This window comes from Mercenaria mercenaria, chromosome 13, assembly GCF_021730395.1.
Source record: "Mercenaria mercenaria strain notata chromosome 13, MADL_Memer_1, whole genome shotgun sequence".
Lineage (NCBI taxonomy): Eukaryota > Metazoa > Mollusca > Bivalvia > Venerida > Veneridae > Mercenaria > Mercenaria mercenaria.
Genome location: NC_069373.1, coordinates 25,722,794 through 25,749,807, shown reverse-complemented (window position 1 = coordinate 25,749,807; position 27,014 = coordinate 25,722,794). Strand labels below are relative to the sequence as shown.

Genomic DNA, 27,014 nt, shown 5'->3' with positions numbered 1-27,014 from the left:
GGGGGCATAATTTACTCAAAATACATGTTAGAGTTATGGAACTTGACCCAGTGAGGTTGGTAATTGACCTAGAAAAAGAATAAATAAGTTTCAAAGCTATATGCCTTTAAATGATAGCTGTATGTACTTGCATGCAAAAACTTAACCAAGGTGTGACGCCGACGCCGACGCCAGGGTGAGTAGAATAGCTAGACCATTCTTCGAATAGTCGAGCTAATAAGATTGGGCGAAAATTGTGACCTCTAGAGTGTTAACAAGCTTTTCCTTTGATTTGACCTGGTGACCTAGTTTTTGACCCCAGATGACCCAATATAGAAATCATCCAAGATTTTATTGAGGGTAACATTCTGACCAAGTTTCATTAAGACTGGACCAAAATTGTGACCTCTAGAGTGTTAACAAGCTTTTCCTTTGATTTGACCTGGTGCCCTAGTTTTTGACCCCAGATGACCCAATATCGAATTCGTCCAAGATTTTATTGAGGGTAACATTCTGACCCAGTTTCATTAAGATTGGGCCAAAATTGTGACCTCTAGAGTGTCAAATTGTTGACAACGGATGACAGACACTGTTTCAGGGCGGTCACAAAAGCTCACCTTTGAGCACTTCGTGCACAGGTGAGCTAAAAATAGGGGGTGGAGCCAGCCAAAAAATTAGAGGTGTGCAAGTTTATATCATGATAAAGACTTATGCAAGTTTTCAAACATTTATATTAAATACTTTATGAGCCAGGTGCAACACAAGGTGAAAATGTGCATTTTTGACTATTTCAGGGGCCATAACTCTAAAAATAGGGAACGGGCGCAAATGAAAAATAGGATGTGTGCAAGTTCATATCATGATTAAGACTCAAGCAGGGTTTCATGAATCTATATCAAATACTTTTTGAGCTAGGCATGTCACAAGGTGAACATGTGCATTTTTGACTATTTCAGGGGCCATAACTCTGAAAATTGGGGGCGGAGCCAGATGAAAAATAGGAAGTGCACAAGTTCATATCATGATTAAGACTCATGCAAGGTTTCATGAATCTATATCAAACACTTTTCGAGCTAGGCCTGTCACAAGGTGAAAATGTGCATTTTTGACTATTTCAGGGGCCATAACTATGAAAATAGGGGGCGGAGCCAGATGAAAAATAGGAGGTGCGGATGGCCATACGATGGCCATACAATTCATGTATTAGGTGGTCATTCCATTGTTTGAAAACAACAGAATGACCACTTAAGGAACAAAAGAATTAAGTGGTTACGGAATGAATACACAGGATTTCTATTGTCCTAGGCCACACCTCCTACCACCTAAGGTACCAATCGTATGAGCGTTCCGACACACGGACGGACGCACGGATAAGACCAAATCTATATGCCCCCACCACTCATGGGGGGGGGGGGGGGGGGGGGGGGGGGGGCATAAAAAATATGCATGTGGTCCAAATTTGAAGCATGTAGGTTCAGAAATTTGAAAGTAGGTCACTAGGTCTATCTCAAGATCAAACTTCATTTCGGTATACAAAACTATGCATGTGGTCCAAATTTGAAGGCTGTAGCTTGATAAATGTGAAAATAGGTCACCAGGTCAAAATCAAGGTCAAATTTCATTTTGGAACACAAAACTATGCATGTGGTCCAAATTTGAAGCTTGTACCTTCAAAAATGTGAAATAGGTCACTAGGTCAATGTCAAGGTCAAAGTTTTTTTCAGTGCACAAAACTATGCATGTGGTCCAAATTTGAAGGCTGTAGCTTGAGAAATGTGAAAGTAGGTCACTAGGTCAAAATCAAGGTCAAATTTCATTTCTGAACACAAAACTATGCATGTAGTCTAAATTTGAAGCCTGTACCTTCAAAAATGTGAAAGTAGGTCACTAGGTCAATGTCAAGGTCAAAGATTTTTTCGGTGCACAAAACTATGAATGTGGTCGAAATTTGAAGGCTGCAGCTACAGAAATGTGAAAGTAGGTCATGAGGTCAAAATCAAGGTCAACTCATGTCAAGGTTCATCTTGCCACTCAAAAATATACATGTGGTCCAAATTTGAATGTTGAAGGTAATTGACAAGAAGATTTTAAAAGCTTTTCCCTATATAAGTCTATATGAACCATGTGACCCCCGGGGCGGGGCCATATTTGACCCTAGGGGGACAATTTGAACAAGCTTGGTAGAGAACCACTAGATGATGCTACATTACAAATATCAAAGCCCTAGGCTTTGTGGTTTGGACAAGAAGATTTTCAAAGTTTTTCCCTATATAATTCTATGTAAACCATGTGACACCCAGGGCGGGGCAATATTTGTCCCTAGGGGAATAATTTGAACAATCTTAGTAGAAGACCACTAGATGATGTCACATACAAAATATTAAAGCCCTAGGCACTGTGGTTTTGGACAAGACAAGAGGTTTTTCAAAGTTTTCCCCTATATATGTCTATATAAACTATGTGACCCCCGGGGCGGGGCCATATTTGACCCCAGGGAAATAATTTGAATTATCTTGGTAGAGGACCACTAGATGATGCTACATACCAAATATCAAAGCCCTAGGCTCTGTGATTTTGGACAAGAAGATTTTCAAAGTTTTTCCCTATATAAATTATAAAAATAAACAAGAGATCACAGACCATAACTCACTAAACAATTGTTGAACCAGTCTGATTTTCAGGGGGACACAACTAGGGTACCAATACATCATTCTGACTAAGTTTGGTCAAAATCCCCCCTGTAGTTTCTGCGGAGATGCGATAACGAGAAATTGTTAACGGACGGACGGAATGACAGACGGACGGACCACGGACGCAGAGTGATTTTAAAAGCCTACCATCTGATGATGGTGGGCTAACAAAGGGCCATAACTCACTCAAAAATTGTTGAACCAGTCTGATTTTCTGGGGGACACAACTAGGGTACTAATACATCATTCTGACAAAGTTTGGTCAAAATCTGCCCAGTAGTTTCTGAGGAGATGCGATAACGAGAAATTGTAAACGGACGGAAGGACAGATGGAAGGACGACGGACCACAGATGCAGAGTGATTTGAATGATGGTGGGCTAAAAAGGCCGAATTTGGTAATTCAAGGGCCATAATTCGGAAGTGCCTGTGCTGATTTGGCTAGTTATTGAACTTGGCCAAGGACTTATGGTCAAACAAATTTTGTTCAAGTCTGGTGAAGAGCGGATGAGAACTGTTTGACTTAGAGCACGGACAAAAGTAAAAAGGCTGATTTTCAGTAATTCAAGGGCCATAATTCCGAAGTGCCTGGGCCGATTTGGCTAGTTATCAAACTTGGCTGAGGACTTATGGTCAAACACATTTTGTTCAAGTTTGCTGAAGATCAAATGAGAAATATTCGACTTAGAGCACAGACAAGAGTAAAAAGGCCGATTTTTGGTAATTCATGGGCCATAATTCCGAAGTGCCTAGGCCGATCTGGCTATTTATCAAACTTAGCTGAGGATTTATGGTCAAACACATTTTGTTCAAGTTTGGTGAAGATCGTATGAAAACTGTTCAACTTAGAGTGCGGACAAGATTTGTGACAGACAGACACACAGACAGAAACACACACTTACAGCAGTAAATCAGTATGTCTGCCACACCACTGTGTGGTAGGAGACATAATAAAAGTGCCAGACTGTCACAAAATACCCCCATCTAAATAAATCAAGGGCCATAATCCAAGAGTGCCTGGGGCGATTGACTTGTTATCGACCTTGGCCAATATATTATGCCCACAAACATTGTCAGCAAGTTTGGTGAAGATCAGATGAAAACTGTTCAACTTAAAGAGCAGACAAGGCTAAATTTGCAGTTTTTCTAGTAATTCAATGGCCATTACCCAAGAGTGCCTGGGGTGACTTGGCTGGTTATCGAACTTGGCCGAGATATTATGCCCACAAACATTGTCAGCAAGTCTGGTGAAGATCAGATGAAAACTGTCCAACTTACAGAGCGGACATGCTTTTGGACACGACCGCTGCCCACCCGCCTGCCACGAGTGTTCACATAATACACCCCACTCTTTCAGAGACGGGCTTATAAAAAGGGCCAAAATTCAGCCAAATATCTTTCACATAGTTATATACCTTAATAACAGATGAAGATCATGAAATGAACTAGTGTCCAAAGTTTCAAAGCCACATGTCAAATGGTTTTGACAAAACATGCACTTGTGCGAAAACTGAATCAATTTCCAAGTCCAATAAGGGTAATAATTCAGCCAAGATACTTGACAGAGTTATGTACTCTTGTCTACAGATAGAGACTGTTATAACAAGTGAATGAAGTATTGTCATGCAATACAAAGTCCTCTACTGGAAGGCACCTTATTTTATCTATTGCAGTATAACATAATGAACTGATATCTATCAATGATGTATAAACAATATTGTACTATATACAATATGTTATAACAAAACACTTGGATTAAAATTTATATATATAAAACCCTACAGTTGTTTTCATATGACATTTTTTGGCTGATTATCAAAAAAGGTGTCAGAAGTTATTTATAGTAACAAGAAAGGGAAATTAATCATTAAAAAAAAAGAAACAAAAAACCTATATAATAAGTCCTCAAGAAACTCTTTACCAGGAAGAGATAGGTCAAAATGCTCCTGAAAATTGGGTGTAACATGCATGTTGTACCACAGAAAACTGGTCTTGATTTCCCCTACCGCCAGTAATAATTAAGTTACAATATAATCTATTTATAGTAACAACAAAGGGACGTAATTCTAAAAACATCGCTCACCTGACCTATGGACCTAAAGATCAGATCAGCAAGATTAACATGCTGACCAAGTTTCATTAAGATATGGTCATAAATGTGGCCTCTAAAGTGTTAACTAGCTTTTCCTTTGATTTGACCTAGTGACCCAGTTTTTGACCCCATATAACCCAGATTCAAACTTGACATAAAGATCATAAAGATTAACATTCTGAAAAAGTTTCATGAAGATACAATCATAAATGTGGCCTCTAGAATGTTAACAAACTTTACCTTTGATTTGACCTGGTGACCTAGTTTTTGACCCCAATTGACCCAGACTGGAACTTGACCTTTAGGTCATTAAGATCAACATTCTGACCCAGTTTCATTAAGATACGGTCATAATTGTGGTCTCTAGAGAGTTAACTAGCTTTTCCTTTGATTTGACTTAGTGACCTAGTTTCGAACTTGACCTAAAGATCATCAAGATTCATGAAGATACAATCATAAATGTGACCTCTAGAGTGTTAACAAGTTTTTTCTTTGATTTTTTGACCTGGTCACCTTGTTTTTGATCCCACATGATCCAGATTCGAAGCTGACCTAGAGGTCTTCAAGACAAACATTCTGTTTCATAGAGATATAGCCATGAATGTGGCCTCTATAGCGTTAACAAGCTCTTCCTTTGATTTGACCTGGTGACCTAGTTTTTGACCTAAGATGATTCAATATCTAACTTGTCCAAGATTTTATTGAGAGTAACATTCTGACCAAGTTTAATTAAGATTGAGTTCATCAAGACAAACATTCTGCTTAAGTTTCATAGAGATATCCTTTGATTTGGCCTGGTGACCTAGTTTTTGACCCCACCTGATCCAGATTAGAATTTGTCCTAAAGATCAGCAAGATTAACATGCTGACCAAGTTTCATTAAGATATGGTCATAAATGTGGCCTCTAAAGTGTTAACTAGCTTTTCCTTTGATTTGACCTGGTGACCTAGTTTTTGAACCCATATGACCCAGATTCAAACTTGACCTATACATCATCAAGATTAACAATCTGACCATGTTTCATTAAGATATGGTCATAAATGAGGCCTCTAGAGTGTTAACTAGCTTTTCCATTGATTTGACCTGGTGACCTAGTTTTTGACCCTATATGACCCAATTCAAACTAGACTTAAAGGTCATCATGAGTAACATTCTGACCAAGTTTCATGAACATATAGTCATAAATGTGGCCTCTACAGTGTTAACATGCTTTTCCTTTGATTTGACCCGGTGACCTAGTTTTTGACCCTACATGACCCAGATTTGAAAAGGTCCTAAAGATCATCAAGATTAACATTCTGACCAAGTTTCATGAAGATATAGTCATAAATGTGGCCTCTAGAGTGTTAACAACCTTTTCCTTTGATTTGACCCGGTGACCTAGTTCTTGACCCCACATGACCCAGATTCGAACTTGACCTAAAGATCATCAAGATTAACATTCTGACCAAGTTTCATAAAGATACAGTCATAAATGTGGCCTCTAGAGTGTTAACAAGCTTATCCTTTGATTTGACCCGGTGTCCTTGTTTTTGACCCCACCTTACCCAGATTTGAATATGACCTATAGATCATCAAGATTAACATTCTGACCAAGTTTCATAAAGATACGGTCATAAATGTGGCCTCTAGAGTGTTAACTAGCTTTTCCTTTGATTTGACCTGGTGACCTAGTTTTTGACCCTACATGACCCTGATTCAAACTGGACTTTCAGATCATCATTAGTAACATTCTGACCATGTTTCATGAAGATACTATCATAAATGTGGCCTCTACAGGGTTGAAAAGCTTTTGTTTTGATTTGACCCGGTGACCTAGTTTTTGATCCCACATGACCCAGATTCGAACTTGACCTAAAGATCATCAAGATTAACATTCTAAGTTTCATAAAGATATAGTCATAAATGTGGCCTCTAGAGTGTTAACAAGCTTTTCGTTTGATTTGACCCGGTGACCTAGTTTCTGACCCCACCTGACCCAGATTTGTGTATTTGACCTATAGATCATCAAAACTAACATTCTGACCAAGTTTCATTAAGATATGGTCATAAATGTGGCCTCTAGAAAGTTAACTAGCTTTTCCTTTGATTTGACCTGGTGACCTAGGTTTTGACCTTACATGACCCAGATTCAAAGTGGACTTTGAGATCATCATGAGTAACATTCTGACCAGGTTTCATGAAGATACAGTTATAACAAGAGCACCGCCTTGCGGGTGCTGACACTCATCTGATTTTTTTTGTGTAATAGAAATATTGTTTTGATAGTTTAAAAGAAAAAGTTGACCTAAACATAAAACTTAACCAAGAAATCTGATATTTTGTAAGTCCAAAAGGGGCCATAAATCTTGCAAAAAGCAGGATGGAGTTATGTTTCTTGCTGTACAGGGTCAACTTTTGATGGTGAACAAGTGTTGCAAGTTTTAAAGCAATAGCTTTGATAGTTTAGGATAAAAGCTGACCTAAACATAAAACTTAACCAAGAAAACTGATTTTCTAAGTCCAAAAGGGGCAATAAATCTTGCAAAAAGCAAGATGGAGTTATGTTTCTTGATGTACAGGGTCTGCTTATGATGGTGAACAAGTATTCCAAGTTTCAAAGCAATAGCTTTGTTAGTTTAGGAGAAAAGTTGACCTAAACATAAAACTTAACCAAGAAATCTGATATTTTCTAAGTCCAAAAGGGGCCATAAATCTTGCAAAAAGCAAGATGGAGTTATGTTTCTTGATGTACAGGGTCAGCTTATGATGGTGAACAAGTATTCCAAGTTTCAAAGCAATAGCTTTGATAGTTTAGGAGAAAAGCTGACCTAAACATAAAACTTAACCAGGCAACGCCGACGCAGACGCCGACGCCGACGCCGACAACCGCTCAAGTGATGACAATAACTCATCATTTTTTTTCAAAAAATCAGATGAGCTAAAAATGGCCTCTACAGTGTTAACAAGCTTTTCCTTTGATTTGACCTGGTGACCTAGTTTTTGAACCCAGATGACCCAATATTGAACTCATCCAACATTTTATTAAGGGTAACATTCTGACCAAGTTTCATTAAGATTGGGCCAAAATTGTGACCTCTAGAGTGTTAACAAGCTTTTCTTTTGATTTGACCCGGTGACCTAGTTTTTGACCCCAGATGACCCAATATCAAATTCATCCAAGATTTTATTGAGGGTAACATTCTGACCAAGTTTCATTAAGATTGGGCCAAAATTGTGACCTCTAGAGTGTTAACAAGCTTTTCCTTTGATTTTACCTGGTGACCTAGTTTTTGACCCCAGGTGACCCAATATCGAACTTGTCCAAGATTTTTATGAGGGTAATATTCTGACCAAGTTTCATTAAGATTAGGCCAAAATTGTGACCTCTAGAGTGTTAACAGTCAAATTGTTGACGACGGATGACGGACGGACGACTGATGACAGACACAGGGCGATCACAAAAGCTCATCTTGAGCACTTCGTGCTCAGGTGAGCTAAAAAATCAAGCATAAGATCCGATTATTTGCCAAAATTTTTTAGTATGTTCTAAACTTTTGAAAAATCAGGGTTTAATCAAATACTACATTAAAGAAAACATCTATATAATTATATATGTGCAGACCTACCTTATAGAGACATTATTGAGACAACACAGTTTCTGAAGGAAACAACTTAAGATAATCATGGGGAATAACTCCACAAATCAGTTCCCGCAAATGTAATATTTGTAGCAACCCTTATATTGTAACAATGCTTGAGATCATCCTAATACTGCATTAAGTTTTTTATTGTATGCTGTTGTGCAATTGTACAAGTATTTTATTGATGATGCATAATTATGTTTCATTAAATCCCTTAACCCACTTTTGGAAATTTTCTTTCTTCATACCTCTGAACAGGTCTTCATTGAGCAAAAAGAAGAAAATTTTCCGACAAACTAAAAAAGCAATACTTCAGATTTCAGAGCCTTTTCCTTGGTGGGTAACATCTCTTTCTTGAGGCTTGTTTCTTTGTCCTGACCTCCCTCTTCACCAAGACGATGTAAATTATCTTCTAAACTTTCAAGTTCTTTCTCCAATGCTAATATTCTGGAATCCTAAAAGTTTCAATGTGACACAATGTACAGATTACTATTAAAATACTTTTGTTTGAAAATATACTGACTCAAACTAAGGTTTTACTACTTTTTCTGGCAATTCTTCTAAAAAGATATAAATATTTGTTAAGAAAATTTAAGATATTTATTTGCAAACATGATTCAGTGTGTTCTGTCATAATCAAAGATAAATAATAAACACACCATACTAAGCTTTAATTACAGGGTGTATAACAAACATGAGGCCCAAGTGGGCCTAAGTCGCTCATCTGAGGCTGACTTTCACCTAATTAGATCTTGCTTGTGACAAAGTATTAAATTTAAAAAAGAATTAATTTTTTTTTTTTAACTTTTAAATTAAACAAGAGGGTCATGATGACCCTGAATCGCTCACCTGAGTAATATGAGCTACATGATTCAAATGACAAACTGATCCTAAAATATAAAGAAAGTAGGTCAGTAGGTCACATTCATGGTCACTGAAAGTCAGTTTTAAGATCTGTGTGCTGAACTGTACATGTCACCCAAATTTCAAGGTTGTATCTTAAAAAACAAGAAAGTAGGTCAGTAGGTCAAGGTCACAGTCAGGTGACCCCTAATCACTTGGGATCATCAGGTAATTATAACTAAACAGTCTAGGAACTATGATCTAATAATTTTTAAGTATTTTTTCCTATTTAACTCGTATAACAGTGACCCCAAGGGTGGGGGCTCTTTTCATCCCAGGGGTATTATTTGAACAATCTTGTAAGAGATCCACTAGGCAATGCTACACACCAAATATCAAAGGCCTAGGCCTTGAACTTTAGGACAAGACGATTTTTTAATCAAAAATAAATACCTGAGACCCCCCAGGGCAGGGCCTCTTTTCATCCCAGGGTAATAATTTGTACAATTTTGGTAATGCAACATACAAAATATCAAAAGCCTAGGCCTTGCAGTTTCAGACAAGAAGATTTTTTTGAAAATTGCCTATATAAGTCTATATAAAACTTGAGACCCCCCAGGACAGGGCCTCTTTTCATTCCAGGGTAATGATTTGAACAAATTTGGTAGAGGACCACAAGGCAATGCTACATACCAAATATGTAAGGCCTAGGTCTTGTGGTTTTAGACAAGAAGATTTTTAAAGTTTTTTTCTATATAAGTCTATGCAAAACTTGGGACCCCCGGGCGGGGCCTTTTTTCACCCCAGGGGCATAATTTGAACAATTTTATAGAGGATCATTAGATGATGTCACATGCGAAATATCAAGGCTCTAGGACTTGCAGTCTTGGATAAGAAGATTTTTTAAGTTTTTCCTTTCTGTTGCCATGGCATGGAATTCAATTCTTTGAACAATTTTGAAAGGGAGCCACCCAAGGATCATTCCTGCGAAGTTTGGCGTAATTCTGCCCAGTGGTTTTCAAGAAGAAGATTTTTTTAGAAAATTGTTGACGGACGGACAACGGACATTGAGCGGTCACAAAAGCTCACCATGAGCCTTTGGCTCAGGTGAGCTAAAAAGACTTTTTAAAGTATTTCGCTTTTTAGCTCTAGCGGCCCCTGAAAGGGGCCAAGTGTCCACATTTGAACAAACTTGGGAGAGGACCATATAATGATGCTTCAGACCAAGTTTGATGAAGATCCATCAAGCAGTTCATGAGAAGAAGTTGTTTCAAGGTATTTCTATTTTTTGCCCCAACAGCCCCTAGAAAGGACCTTATAATGATGCTACAAACCTAGTTTGATGAAAATCCATCAAACAATTCATGAGAAGAGGTCGTTTAAAGATATTTCTATTTTTAGCTCTATCAGCCCCTAAAAAGGGCCATATGCCCCCATTTGAATTAACTTTGGAGAGGACCATAATATTTATAATGCTGCTACAGACCAAGTTTGATGAGGTTCAATCAAGCGGTTCATGATAAGAAGTCGTTTAAACGTATTTCTATTTTTAGCTCTAGCTACCCCTGAAAGGGACCAAGTGCCCCCATTTGAATAAACTTGGGAGAGGAACATCTAACAATGCTACAGACCAAGTGTGATGAAGATCCATCAAGCAGTTCATGAGAAGAAGTCGTTTAAAGGTATCTAGTGCTCCCATTTGAACACGCGAGGACCTTATAATGATGCTACAGACCAAGTTTGATGAAGATCCATTAAGGGGTTCATGAGTAGTAGTTGTTTAAAGGTTTTTCTATTTTTAGCTCTAGTGGCCCCTAAAAGGGGCCAAATGCCTCCATTTGAACAAACTTGATAGAGGACCTCACCAGGATGCTACAGACCAAATTTGGTGTTATTCTGACCAGTAGTTTCAGAGGAGAAGATGTTTAAGTAAAAATGTGGATGCTGGATGACGCACAACGGACCATCCACTATACTAATAGCTCATCCTAAACCTTCGGTTCAGATGAGCTTAAAAGATCCCTATGACCATGACATTTGATCTTGGGATCAGGATCTTGGAGAGGACACTTTGTCTTTTAATACCAAATATTCATGCAAGTTTAGTGTGTACCGGTATCCATCTATGCAAAAACCAGAGGGCCATTGTGGCCCTAGGTCGCTCACTTTACCTTGACTATAAAATGACCTTGAATACATGTATGAACAATAGGTCCAAACTGGCCTAAGTCTGAGGAAGATTGTTGCTTTTAGACCTTGCTTTTGATCAAGTTTAAAGGGTAAATTGAAATTCTAAGTGAAAAGGGCAGATAATTCATGAAATACTGGTGCAAGAGTTATGACTCTTGTGTCATATGATGTGAAGGATGATGTTGAACAACTGTTTTAAGTTTGAATCAAATCCATTTAGTAGTAACTGAGATACGGTGAAAGTGCATCAACACTTTAACCAGAAATTCTAAGTAAAAGTGGGGGATAATTCATTAAATATTCGTACCAGAGTTATGAACCTTGTGTCATATGATGTGGGAGATGATAAGGAACAACTACTTTCAGTTTGAATCAAATGCATTTAGTAATATTTGAGATAGGGTGAAAGTGCATCAAAACTTTAACCTGAATTTCTAAGTAAAAAGGGGGGATAATTCATGAAATATTGGCATGAGAGTTATGGCCCTTGTGCCAGATGATGTGGGTGATGATGAGGAATAACAATTTTAAGTTTAAAACAAATCTATCAAGTAATTACAGAGATAAGGAGAAAAAAGTGAAAGTGTAAAACAAGAGCTGTCACAGTATAAAGAAATAAGATAGATAAGGATCAAGCGTATCAAAACATTAAATTTTAAATATAATTCTTAGCAAAAAGGGGGTATAATTCATGTAATATTGGTGCAAGAGTGATGCACCTTGTGTCATGTTGAATCAAGTCCATTTTGTGATAACTGAGCTATAGTGAAAATGCATCAAAATTAACCTTTAATTCTAAGTAAAAGGGGGCATAATTCATGAAAAATTGGTGCCAGAGTTATGGACCTTGTGTCATATTGATGTGGGTGATAAGGTAGAACACATTTGTAAAGTATTGAAATCAAATTACCTTTTCTAAGTAAAAGGGGTTAGCGTGAAAGTGCATAAAAACTTTAACCTGAAATTATAAGTAAAAAGGGGGGATAATTCATTGAATAATGGTGCAAGAATTATGGCCCTTGTGTCATTTGATGTGAGTGATGATGTTGAACAAATATTTTAAGTTTCAATCAAATCCATGTAGTAACAAGAGCTGTCTCCACAGGATGACACATGCCCCCTATGGCACTTTGAATGAATAGTTATGGCCGATGTTAGAGTTTAGGACCTTTGACCTCCGGACCTGGGTCTTGCGCGCGACATGTCGTCTTACTGTGGTACACATTCATGCCCAATAATTTTAAAATCCATGCATGAATGACAAAGATATGGACCGGACACGCCCATCAATGCACTATCATGAAATATGACCTTTAATGTCTAAGTGTGACCTTGACCTTTGAGCTACGGACCTGGGTCTTGCGCGCAACATGTCGTCTTACTGTGGTACACATTCATGCCAAGTTATTTGAAAATCCATCCATGCATGACAAAGATATGGACCGGACACGAATGCACTATCATGAAAAATGACCTTTAACGTCTAAGTGTGACCTTGACCTTTGAGCTACGGACCTGGTTCTTGCGCACGACACGTCGTCTTACTGTGGTACACATTCATGCCAAGTTATTTGAAAATCCATCCATGGATGACAAAGATATGGACCGGACACGAAAATTGCGCACAGACTGACAGACCAACAGACTGACAGATGGTTCAAAAACTATATGCCTCCCTTCGGGGGCATAAAAACTGAGAGTGAAAGTGCAACAAAACTTTAACCAGAAATTTTAAGTAAAATGGGGGATAATTCATTAAATATTGGTACCACAGCTATGGACCTTGTGTCATATGATGTGGCACAACTACTTTCAGTTTGAATCAAATCCATTTAGTAATAACTGAGATAGAGTGAAAGTGCACCAAAACTTTAACCTGAAATTCTAAGTAAAAAGGGGAAATAGTTCATGAAATACTGGTACAAAAGTTATGGCCCTTAAGTCATATGACTAAGATAATGTGAAAGTGACACCAAAACTTTAACCTGAAATTCTAAGTGAAAAAGGGGGATAATTCATGAAATATTGGTGCCAGAGTTATGACCCTTGTGCCATATGATGTGGATAATGATGAGGAACAACTACTTTAAGTTTGAAGTAAATCCATCAAGTAATAACAAAGATAAAGAGAAAGTGTATCAAACTTTAACCAAAGTGTGGACGCGGAAGGACACTGACGCCAGGATAGCTCTTCATACTTTGTATAGTCAAGCTAAAAACTTTAACCAAGATGGGGACGCGGAAAGAGGCCGACGCCGGGGTGAGTAGGATAGCTCTCCATATACTTCATATTGTTGAGCTAAAAAGTAGGATAAAGTAGGAAAATGTAGGAAAAAGTAGGAGCGTCGGAAGGCCTGTAAGTACTGCTGACACAGTCAATTTTCACATTTGAAATAATTCAAGGGTCATAACACAAGAGTGGCTGTGACTATCCAGCTGGGTATGGAATTTGTCCGAGATAGTATCTTTATTTCTTTACAAATGGCATTCATTTTCAAAGGGAAACAACTTTTTCTCGACAATTACTTAAAATAATCAGAAAAAGTGGTCCCCCTTTGAAAATGAATGCCATTTGTACTTAAAATAATCGGAAAAAGTTGTCTCTCTTTGAAAATGAATACCATTAAATTTTGTAAAGAATTAAAGATAAACAATTGCTGAAAACTGTGTTCCACCTAGTTATGCGAAATTTCTCCACTCGCACGCTATTGCAAATGCATCAAAACGAATATATGTAACTGTTCATTGAAAATGGTGGGTTTTTAAAGGCGTTTAACTGTCCAGAAGTGGAGTCCCTTTAGGCAGTCCTTTTCCGGAATTCAATGTTTATATCAGTATACTAACACTTGTTTCGTAAAGTAATATACATGTTTTACATGCTGTTCAATTTTCATGTCAAACAACTCTTTCTTTCTATGATTTGGTGTTGTTTGAGTTTTGTTTCTCAAGGCCTAATACTCAACCTTAACTAGCTTTTCCTTTGATTTGACCTGGTGACCTAGTTTTTGACCCCATCTGACCAAGAGTCCAACTTGACCTAAAGATCATCAAGTTTAACATTCTGACTAAGTTTCATGAAAATACAGTTTTAAATGTTGCCTCTAGAGTATTAACAAGCTTTTCCTTTGATTTGACCTAATGACCTCATTTTTGAGCCCACCTGACCCAGATTTGAACTTGACCTATAGATCATCAAGATAAACATTCTGGCCAAGTTTCATTAAGATATTGTCATAAATGCGGCCTCTACAGTGTTAACTAGCTTTTCCTTTGATTTGACCTGGTGACCTAGTTTTGATCCTACATGACCCCGAATCAAATTGGAGCTTGAAACTATCAAGATTAACATTCTGACCAAGATTCATGAAGGTGCAGTCATAAATGTGGCCTCTACAATGTTAACAAGCTTTTCCTTTGATTAGACCTAGTGACCTAGTTTTTGACCCCAGATGACCCAATATCAAACTCGCCCAAGATTTTATTGAGGGTAACATTCTGACCAAGTTTCATTAAGATTGGGCCAAAATTGTGACCTGTGGAGTGTTAACAAGCTCTTCCTTTGATATGACCTAGTGACCTAGTTTTTGTCCCAAGATAACCCAATATCAGCCTCGTCCAAGATTTTATTGAGGGCAACATTCTGACCAAGTTTCATTAAGATTGGGCCAAAATTGTGACCTCTAGAGTGTTAACAAGGCAAGGTGGTGACCAGGTGTGGGTACACAACCTCACATGTTTATAATAAATGTTCATGGAAAAGAATGAAAGAAGTTTAATGAAATTTTACCAATTGGTTGGTTTGTTATGTACAAATCTGTGAATTTTTAAACAATTAAAGGGCAATAACTCTAAGGAAAATTGACCAATTAAAAAAACAAGAGGGCCATGAAGGCCCTGTATCGCACACATGACCTACTGACCTAAAGATCATCAAGATAGTTTCATTAACCCTTTCGCTGCCTACAGGACGGGTATACCCGTCCCACTTCTATGTCAGCCTATTTGCCTACAAGACGGGTTTACCAGTCTTGGGATTTCCTAACATTCTAACATGTAAACAATTCAAATGACGTCACATGAATTCATCCCAGAGCAACCAATCATATTAAAAGAATGTTTTCCATCTGTGTTTGCTGTAGTATTTTTAGAATACTGTACATAGGAAAGCCCACAATGACCTAAGTGACTGGTAAATTTCCACATTTCAAAATGGTGGACGGCAATTAAGCTGCAGGGTATAGTAGACAAAGCAACTGCAATATTCCCTCTAAACACCGAAGATACGATAAGAAGATTAGGTACTTCATATTGCATTGTTTTCTAAATAAAGATTTACAAACTAAGCACATTTATAGCTGTTTATGGTGATTCTTCCCCATCAAGGCCCTTTCGCTGTCTACATGTATGACTGGTATACCCGTCTCACATTTACGTCAGCGTATTTCAAGGTAAAACTAGAGTTGTCACAGGAGTGACGAATTATACCCCCACAATATGGCCTTGTCACAGAACTAAGCCAATGTCAAAGCTGAACTTGCTTGAACTTTGACCTACTGACCATAAAATCAATAGAGGTCATCTGCTAGTCATGATCAACCTCCCTATGAAGTTTCATGATCCTCCGCCCAAGCGTTCTCAAGTTATTGTCCGTAAAAAAGGTTTAAATGACCTTTGGAACTCAAATCCAATATGGGTCATCTGCTTGACATGACCAACCTCCAGATTAAGTTTCCTGATCCTAGTCCCAAGCATTCTCAAGTTATTGTCCGGAAACTGTTTAAATGTTCCAGGTCACTGTGACCTTGACCTGTGACCTACTGACCTCACAATCATTAGGGGTCATCTGCTAGTCATAATCAACCTCCTTATCAATTTTCATGATCCTAGGCCTAAGCATTCTCAAGTTATCATCCGGAAACCGTTTAACTGTTCCAAGTCACTGTGACCTTGACCTTTGACCTACTGACCTCAAAGTAAAACTTGACCTGTATTTCATGATGTTACACCTGTGTACCAAAATTTATGATCCTAGGCCCAAGCGTTCTCAAGTTATCATCTGGAAATTAACGTTCCAGTCGTGTGACTGACTTGCTCGATCAAATCGATGCCGCTTCATGATGACACCTGTGTACCAATTATGATCCTGGCCAAGTCCAGTTATCCTGAACATTTAACGTTCGAGCTTACCTTACTTGACCTAGCCAAGTCGAATTGACTTCATTCTGATGTTACACCTGTGCACCAAAATTTATGATCCTAGGCCCAAGCGTTCTAAGTTATCATCCTGAAACCGTTTAACTGTTCAGGGTCACTGTGACATTGACCTTTGACCTACTGACCCCAAAGTCGAACTTGACCTGTATTTTCTGATGTTTCACCTGTGTACCAAAAATTATTTAAATTGGATCAAGCCTTTCTTGAGTTATCATCCGGAAACCATGCAAAACCAACGGACGGACGGACCGACCAACCGACCGCCAAGCTCCCTCCTATATACCTCCCACCGGAAACCATTTAACTGTTCAGAGTCCCTGTGACCTTGACCTTTGACCAACAGACCTCAAAGTCGAACTTGACCTGCATTTCATGATGTTACACCTGTGCACCAAAATTTATGATCCTAGGCCCAAGCGTTTTCAAGTTATCATCTGGAAACCGTTTAACTGTTCAGGGTCACTGTGACCTTGACCTTTGACCTACTGACCCCAAATTCGAACTTGACCTGTATTTTCTGATGTTACACCTGCGTACCAAAAATTATTTAAATTGGTCAAGCCTTTCTTGAGTTATCATCCAGAAACCACGCAAAACCAACGGACCGACCGACCGACCAACCGACCGCCAAGCTCACTCCTTTATACCTCCCCAAACTTCGTTTTGTGGGGGTATAACAAGATTTCTTTAAGAATAGATCTGTTCATCTGTATGCATTTATTATTTTTCTTTCTAAAAATTATAGGTTTTATATACTTTCTGTGAACAATAAAGCCTCCAAACTATTCTGTCAAAACTAAGGTGATTTCCAGGAAAGTGCCTTGGCAAATACAGTGTACATAACGTTATCGGGTCCTCAGCAGCGAAAGGGTTAAGAAATGGTCATAAATGTGGCCTCTAAAGTGTTAACTAACTTTTCCTTTATTTGACCTGGTGACCTAGTTTTTGACCCCATATGACCCAGATTCGAACTTGACCTAAAGATCATCAAGATTAACATTCTGACCAAGTTTCATGAAGATACAGTCATAAATGTGGCCTCTAGTAGAGTGTTAAAAAGCTTTTCCTTTGATTTGACCTGATGACCTAGTTTTTGACCCCACCTGACCCAGATTTGAACTTGACCTATAGATCATCAAGATTAACATTCTGACCAAGTTTCATTAAGATATGGTCATAAATGTGGCCTCTAGTGTTCACAAGCTTTTCCTCTGATTTGAATTGGTGACCTAGTTTTTAACCCTACATGACCCAGATTCAAACTGGACTTTGAAATCATCATGATTAACATTCTGAACAAGTTTCATGAAGATACAGTCATAAATGTGGCCTCTACAAAGTTAACAAGCTTTTCCTTTGATTTCACCTGGAGACCTAGTTTTTGACCCCAGATGACCCAATATTGAAACTGTCTAAGATTTCATTGAGGGTAACAGTTTGACCAAGTTTCATTAAGATTTGGCCAAAATTGTGACCTCTAGAGTGTTAACAAGTTTTTCCTTTTATTTGACCTGGTGACCTAGTTTGTAACCTCAGATGACCAAATATCAAACTTGTCCAAGATTTTACTGCGGGTAACATTCTGACAAAGATCCATTAAGTCAAAATTGTGACCTCTAGAGTGTTAACAAGCTTTTCCTTTGATTTGACCCAGTGACCTAGTTTTTGAACCCAGATAATCGAATATCAAACTCGTCCAAGACTTTATTGAGAGTAACATTCTGACCAAGTTTTATTAAGATTGGGGGAAAATTGTGACCTCTAGAGTGTTAACAAGCTTTCCCTTTGATTTGACCTGGTGACCTAGTTTTTCTTCCCAGATGACCCAATATCTAACTCGTCCAACACTTTATTGAGAGTAACATTCTGACCAAGTTTTATTAAGATTAGGCCAAAATTGTGGCTTCTAGAGTGTTAACAGTCAAATTGTTGACAACGGACGACTGACGGCAGACGATGGACACAGGGCGATCACAAAAGCTCACCTTGAGCACTTCAAAATGATGGACATCGTCAAAGTATGTTGGTTCATATTTATTTCAAGTTTCATGAAATTCTACCAGCTTGTTACTGAGAAATGACTGCAGGCATGGATTTTTCATTAAATCGAGAGCAATAACTCTAAGGGAAATTGACCAATCAAAAAAACTTGACGGGCATCATCGCAGTTTGTTGGTTCATGTTTATTCAAGTTTTATGAAATTCTACCTGCTAGTTACTGAGAAATGGCTGCGGACGGACGGACAACGCCATTTCAATACCACCCTCCCGATTTCAGCGGCGGGGGATAAAAAATTAACTTGTATGGTATGAATATAATTGTACCTTAGCCTCCATTATTGCCTGCATTGTGTGAGTACTAGCTGGTTGCTGTTTCAACTGAAGCTGACATTGTTCAAGTTGCTCCATCAACTTTTTATTGGTCTAAAATATAAATTAACTAGCATTAACATTAAAGGTAGTCAATGATAAGTAAGCATTTGAACTTCTTGTTTATTCTACAAGAGATTTATTTAGGGAACAAATTAAGACACATTCAACAACAAGAGGGCCAAGATGGCCCTAAGTCGCTCACCTGAGTAACACACAATAACAGTGTAAACATGTTTTACCTAGTGATTTCATGGAGACAAATATTCTGAACAATTTTCATTAAGATTGGACCAAAAAACATGGCCTCTTGAGTGTAAACAAGCTTTTTTTTTTTATTTGAGCTGGTGACCTAGTTTTTGACCCTACATGACCCAGATAAAAATTCATTCGATATTTATTGGACATAAACATTCTGACAAGTTTCATGCACATCAAATGAAAAAGAGTGTTAACAAGCTTTTCCTTTGATCTGACCGGGTGACCTAGTTTTTGTCCCCGTATGACCCAGTTTCGAACTTGGCCTAGAAATCATCAAGATAAACATTCTGACGAAGTTTCATGAAAGTAGGGTCATAAATGTGCCCTCTAGGTTGTTAACAAGCTTTTCCTTTGATTTGACCTGGTGACCTAGTTTTTGACCCCATATGACCCAGTTTCAAACTTAGCCTAGGAATCATCAAGATAAACATTCTGACCAAGTTTCATAAAGATAGGGTCATAAATGTGGCCTCAAGAATGTTAACAAGCTTTTCCTTTGATCTGACCGGGTGACCTAGTTTTTGACCCCGTACGACCCAGTTTCGAATTGGCCTAGAAATCATCAAGATAAACATTCTGACCATGTTTCATGAAAGTAGGGTCATAAATGTGCCCTCTAGGTTGTTAACAAGCTTTTCCTTTGATTTGACCTGATGACCTAGTTTTTGACCCGACATGACCCAGTTTCGATCCAGGCCTAGAAATCATCAAGATAATCATTCTACGCAAGTTTGTTTCAAATCAAAGCAAAAATGAAACCTCTATATACCCTTAATTAATTGCAACACGAAACACTTAAAAAGAATTATTATTATGTAGAAGATTAGAATTACTTGCTTTATACACAATGTACTAAATTTATTGGACACAATTCCTTTATTTATTTTGGTTTTACGTAGGGCTGGGACGATTTCAAAATTTTGAAACCGGTTAATCATTTGTATTAAATCGAATCGAACCGGTTAATCGGCTGCCATATTTGAAATGCTATTTTCTTTCCTGACGACCGTATAAAGGCACTTTCAGCAACTGACTTCATTAGTAACTTATAGACCTTATCGTTTGGAAGCAGTGTGGTTATTAATAAGTCATATTTTGTTGTATTTTATTTTAGATATATGACAAGCAAATCCGGGACTACTGATTATGTTCAAGTTGATGTGTTTTCGCGGTAATATGTGCTGGACAAAGAAATGCATAAAGATAAAGTACAATTTGTGGTGTTAAATGTTTGAGACCAATTAGCGGTTTTGCAAAATTGAAACCAGTTTTACGTAGTAATCGAATCGGATCCGATTAACCGAGTAATCGTCCCAGTCCTAGTTTTATGGCGCACCAACACAGTATAGGTTATATGGCGCCAAACAGGACTACAAATTTGGTTCCACATCTCATTTACATCAAAATAAAAACATGAGGTATGGAAACCCTGAGCACAAGCATTGCAATCTTTGAGTATTAAGTTCATGAAAGTACAGAAAAATAACATCATCTTTGCTTTCCCGAATTTATTAAAAACTTCTAGTGTGGGTAAAAGACATGAACTGTGTATTGAACACTATACTGACGAAGCATTATGTCCTATGCATACTCTCCTTTTCTTTTTGAAGGGAACCAAAAGAGTTCGTAAAACTTACAAAGTTCAAATTTGTATTAAACGTTTAAGTCAGTAAGTACTAGTACAATAGCCAGATGGTTAAACAAGAGCACCGCCTTGCGGGTGCTGACGCTCATCTGATTTTTTTTGTATAATAGAAATATTGTCCTACCCATGATTTTCTAAGTCTAAAAAGGGCCATCACTCTTGCAAAAAGCAGGATAGAGTTATGTTTCTTGATGTACAGTGTCCACTTATGATGGTGAAAAACTGTTGCAAGTTTTAAAGCAATAGCTTTGATAGTTTATGAGAAAAGTTGACTTAAACATAATATTCAACCAAGAAAATGATTTTTCTAAGTCCAAAAGGGGCAATAATTATTGCAAAAAGCAGGATGGAGTTATGTTGCTTGCTGTACAGGGTCAGCTTATGATGGCGAACAAGAGTTGCAAGTTTTAAAGCAATAGCTTTGATAGTTTAGGAGAAAAAGTTGACCTAAACATAAAACTTAACCAAGAAATCTGATATTTTCTAAGTCCAAAAGGGGCCACAAATCTTGCAAAAAGCAGGATGGAGTTATGTTTCTTGCTGTACAGGGTCAGCTTATGATGGTGAACAAGTGTTGCAAGATTTAAAGGAATAGCTTTGATAGTTTAGGATAAAAGCTGACCTAAACATAAAACTTAACCAAGAAAATTGATTTTCTAAGTCCAAAAGGGGCAATAATTCTTGCAAAAAGCAAGATGGAGTTATGTTTCTTGATGTACAGGGTCTGCTTATGATGGTGAACAAGTATTCCAAGTTTCAAAGCAAAAGCTTTGATAGTTTAGGAGAAAAGTTGACCTAAACATAAAACTTAACCAAGAAATCTGATATTTCTAAGTACAAAAGGGGCCATAAATCTTGCAAAAAGCAAGATGGAGTTATGTTTCTTGCTATACAGGGTCAGCTTATGATGGTGAACAAGTATTCCAAGTTTCAAAGCAATAGCTTTGATAGTTTAGGAGAAAAGCTGACCTAAACATAAAACTTAACCAGGCAACGCCGACGCCGACGCCGACAACCGCTCAAGTGATGACAATAACTCATCATTTTTTTTCAAAAAATCAGATGAACTAAAAACAGTTTTGATGTTGTCCGGTATTAATACTAGTATCTTCAAGGCTCATTCTTTTAGATCAGTGTCTTCTTAGCAGCTTATGATAGAGGTTGTTCTCTAGATCGTATACTGAAAACTGCTGATTGGAAAAATGGTAAGAATTTTTATAAGTTCTACTACCGTTCGTGTAACAATTTAAACAGGAATATAAATCTTACCAGTGCAGTACTTGGTCATTGTTAGATGAAGGAATCCTTATTCATAGACAGTGTTGTATGTGACAGTGTTTGAAAATTGACCTTTGTATAATGTGTATTTACCCTAATGACAATGCTTTTCTGATCGTGTTCTGTGCAACTTTATTACACTTTTGCACTATACATGAATTGTTAGCCCCATGTGGTTCTGGGAAGATCTATATATGAAAAGAATTGGAACCACTGCCTTACCCTTGCATGATTGTAAAAGGCGACTAATAGGGTCTTAACACTTGGTTTTGCTGTAACTCTGTGATTCCAGCAGGTATGCAAATTTTGATTCCATACCTCATGTTTTTGTGGGCAGCAAAGCGTGACCACAGATTTACCATACCATAAATTTACCGTCAAAATTCTATCAGAAACCAAAGAACAAGTAGTTCCATGTCCTCCATAAATTTTACGTAATTCAAGTCTGTTTAACTTTCAGAAAGCTTCTGAGATTAAACTTTATCAAAAAATACACTGCTTAAGTACAAATTTGTCGTAATCTATATTTAATAACAAAAACGCGTATGAAAATGAGCATGTTTGCTTTGATCACATGACCAAAACAATTCTTCATCATGTGACCAAAATAAACTATAAATAACCTATAAAAATTCTATAATCGGTATTAAAACCAACTTGTGTCTTTTGTAAACGTTTTGAATTAAAACTCAGCTCCTGCTAGAAAAGTAAATCGAAATTTTATTATTATAACAACACTAAAGAGCTTGTTTGGGTCACATGATCAGAAAACATCTAACTAGCATGGCGTGCATTCTATTTTCGGATAAAATTGCACACGTGTATCCGTTGAACTTTGTAGCATAGAAATGGGTTTATGAAAAGATATATTGCATGAAATCAGCAGAAGAGGTGTTATCCTATTTATTTTACATAGAGAAAGATACGATCCTTTCATAATATTTACGTAAATAATTTTCATTTGCACAACTTAGGAAAATAAAAGCAGCAGTGACGGAGGGGGCGAAAAATTCATACCTATTTCCCGAAAATACGAACGTATGCACTTCGGTTTGATTTAATATTACATTCCAGCTGATGTTTGTGATTGTTATATCATTAAAGGGTATAATTAATTCGAAAGAAAGATCATTTTTAACAAATTAGCCTTTTAATCACCAGTAAATTTGTGGTGTTTTCGTCCCGGCAGTGGCTACAATTACGGTACCGTAATAATATCCTCCAATTCTAGGATTACGGAAGTTCAGTATTCCTAGACAACCCTATGAGGATAAGCTAGGATTATGGAAGTATTTAAGTGGCATCAAATATATGTAAGGACATGCATAAATGATGTTGTAAACTTACTTTTTTCACTTAAAATAGTGAATTATCATGCCTGTCGTATTATTTATTGTTCGATCCGCCATTTTGCATCTATTTATGCGTCCGTAATATAAAGCTATGTAGAAGAAAAGTCCTACTAAAATACACTTGAAGTCTTTATAAATGTGTACTTAAATGCCAATTAACATAGATCATATACACATGAAACATATCACAGGCAACCACATATTTTTTCTTTTTACATGTCGACTATAACCATATCCTATTAAGCTGGACTACTTGTGTTGACTTGATGCGTGTGCATACGCAAAATTGCAGAGTGTGCATTAATACCAACTTCCGTTGCTACTACAAACACAACAGGGAATGGTATGTTAGTAAGAATTTTGTACAGTTTTGAAAACATTGCAGGTACATGTATATATGAAGCATAGATAATTCTATAATATTTCCGTATGCCGCCATAAAAATCGTTTGTTAAGATTAAACTAACCCAAAATGGTGGGTCAATAACACAAAATCATAAGGCAGGCATGAAAAATCGCTTTATTTAGTGAAATAAGTAAATTTACAACATCATTTATGCATGTCCTAACATACATTTGATGCCTCTTAAATACTTCCGTAATTCTAGCCTATCCTAATAGGGTTGTCTAGGAATACGGAACTTCCGTAATCCTAGAATCAGAGGCTAGGATTACGGTACCGTAATCTTAGCCACTGCCATTCACCCCAAATATTCACGTTCTGGTGTACGATTTCTTCTCGGATAATTATACAATGGCGAGATTCAGAAGACTGCAATGGAATCATTTTATATCATTCAAACTAAGTTGAATTTGAACAACAATATTCGTAAAAAGATCCTTTGGAAGCATAGAATGCAACAAAGAAGAAAAGCAGACTCGGTTTGATTCAGTATGTTCATGAGAGGTAATGAAATGTGCCCCCTAGCGCGGTCTTAAGCAGAACTGTATTACACATATGTTGAATGGACTCCATGATCCCAAAGGACAAGAAATTTAACAACACTAAAACATGCATGATTATAAGGCATGTTATATTAATCTACAGCTGAAAAATGACTATATGCAACCCGAAGATCATGATGTGTGCTGATATTGTAGATAGTAGTAGTTGTATTGGTTGTTTTAAAATTGAATGAAACATTTAATTTCATTGTAAATATTCTTTCATGGTTGCTTTTAGTTTAAGAACTATTCTGAAGTGTCTTTTATCTATGTAAGTTATGTATAAGGTCTAAAAAAAATAATTCTTCGTTCCCGGTAACATGCTAAAAAAAAATTAGGGGGTAGGTAGGTCAGAAGTTTTTCCTTTTTTTGGTGGGGGGGGGGATTTTTTTTATTAAGGGAGACTTTTCAGAAAATATTTTTGTGTCAAAAAATGAAAACAAACAAGGTGGTTATGCCTTTAGAGCATCAGTAACTTGATTTCTAACATCACTGAACATGTTTAAAGCATAAAAAGTGCAGTTTCGCAATTTTTTGTTAAAAAGTTGAAAAAAATATTCTCTAAGGCCATAAAAACATTTAGAGTCGGGCCAAAAATTTAGGGTAGGTCGGGATACCGGAAACAAACAATTTTTTTTTTAGGCCTAATATATTCATAGTCTGCTTTTACCAAGATGAGATCTCATTTTAAAAGAATAAATAAAAAATTACCTGTCAATGTCACAGGGGCCTGAACATGGAAACCCGTTTGTGATCAATAACTTGAGGACCACTTGACCCAGAATGTTGAAACTTCATAGGATGATTGGACATGTAGAGTAGATGACCCCTATTGATTTTTGAATCACTTGATCAAAAATTAAGGTCACAGGAACCAGAACTTTGAAAACAGTTTCCAACCAATAACTTTAGAATCATTTGACCCAGAACCTTCAATCAAGATGATAGGAATTACAAAGTTGATGACCCTTAAATGTTCTGGGGTCACTTGACTTAAGGGAAAGGTCACAGAGGAATGAAGATGGAAAAACTCTTTCTGGATCAATAACTTGAGAATCACTTGACCCAGAATATTGAAACTTCATAGGATGATTGGACATGCAGACTAGATGACCCCTATAGATTTTGAACTCACCTGATCAAAGATCAAGGTCATAGGGGCCTGCACATGGAACACGGTTTACTTGAGAACCATTTGACCCAAAATTTTGTAACTTCATAGGGTGAATGGACATGCCAAGTAGATGATCTCTATTGCAGCCAAACATTAGTGTCTGTCTTTCGCTCCTATCTCTATTGACTTCTTGCCTATTACGACTATGCATTGGGGGGACTAGGGAGACACGGGCATCTTCTAATTTGAAATTTAATTGCCCTCACTTGAAAGAGGAGGTTATACTGTAAATATTGAATGTTTGATGATCTAATGTCGACCCCCTTCATATATCGACCCCTTCTAGAGTTCTCCTTCATATCTGCATATTTTGTCACATGTAGTAAAACAGATTGTGAGGCAGTTTATGACGTCATCATATCTCTTCGCGGAATTTGTCTATCGGCCAAGTTTTGCTGCCAGGAGAGATTTGAAAAAATTTGGTCGAAAATTATTGTCACAAGTAAGGAGGGTGTGAAACTTTTGACAATCATATGTATTATTATTTTCTGTTTCTGAAGTTACTTATGAAAAGTTATTCCAAAAATAGAAAGTTGATTGATAAACATGACTGAAATATCCAATTATCTCGGTATAATTAACAGTAATAGCAGGGTCAATTACGTTACACTATTTATACATTGTAACATTTATCGACTCCAGACTGTATTTCAAGTTTCGTAACAGGTTTGATTACATTTACATGCTGATAATGCCAATAAACTATATGATAATGTACATAAACAAGAGATCACAGAGTGATCTTAGCGCCCACCAATGTGCCATTTTTGAGTGTTCCAAATTTCAAGACTTATTGACTAGCTCTAGGTCAAATTTCATTTCCGTACACAACACTGTGCATGTGGTCCAATTCGAAAGCTGTAGCTTGAGAAATGTGAAAGGAGGTCACTAGATCAATTTCAAGGACAAAGTTCTTTGTACACAAAACTATGCATGTGCATCAAGTTTGAAGGCTGTAGTTTGAGAAATTTGAAAGTAGGTGACTAGGTCAATCTTAAGGTCAAAGTTTATTTCGGTACACAACACTATGCAAGTGGTCCAAATTTGAAGGCTGTAGCTTGAAAAATGTGAAAGTAGGTCACTTGGTCAAATTACACTTCAGAACACAAATCTATGCATGTGGTCCAAATTTAAAGCCTGTACCTTCAAAAATGGGAAAGTAGGTCACTAGGTCAATGTCAAGGTCAAAGTTTGTTTCAGTACACAGAACTATGCATGTGGTCCAAATTTGAAGCCTGTACCTTCAAAAATGTGAAAGTAGGCCACTAGGTCAATGTAAAGGTCAAAGTTTGTTTCGGTACACAAAACTATGCATGTGGTCCAAATTTGAAGGCTGTAGCTACAGAAATGTGAAAGTAG

General features: G+C 37.3%; 1 protein-coding gene across 9 annotated transcripts in view; it reads right to left on the bottom strand.

The window, feature by feature from the left end:
• The window catches only part of LOC123529310 (ELKS/Rab6-interacting/CAST family member 1-like), a 423,378-nt gene that overhangs the window by 350,600 nt on the left and 45,764 nt on the right, over positions 1-27,014 (bottom strand). For all 9 annotated transcript variants that reach the window (XM_053521352.1, XM_053521353.1, XM_053521354.1 and 6 more), the window contains 2 exons: positions 18,956-19,054; positions 8,695-8,838 (listed from right to left, as the gene is read on the bottom strand). In XM_053521352.1, the coding sequence (XP_053377327.1) occupies positions 8,695-8,838; positions 18,956-19,054 (243 nt within the window). The remainder of the gene's footprint in view (positions 1-8,694; positions 8,839-18,955; positions 19,055-27,014) is intronic.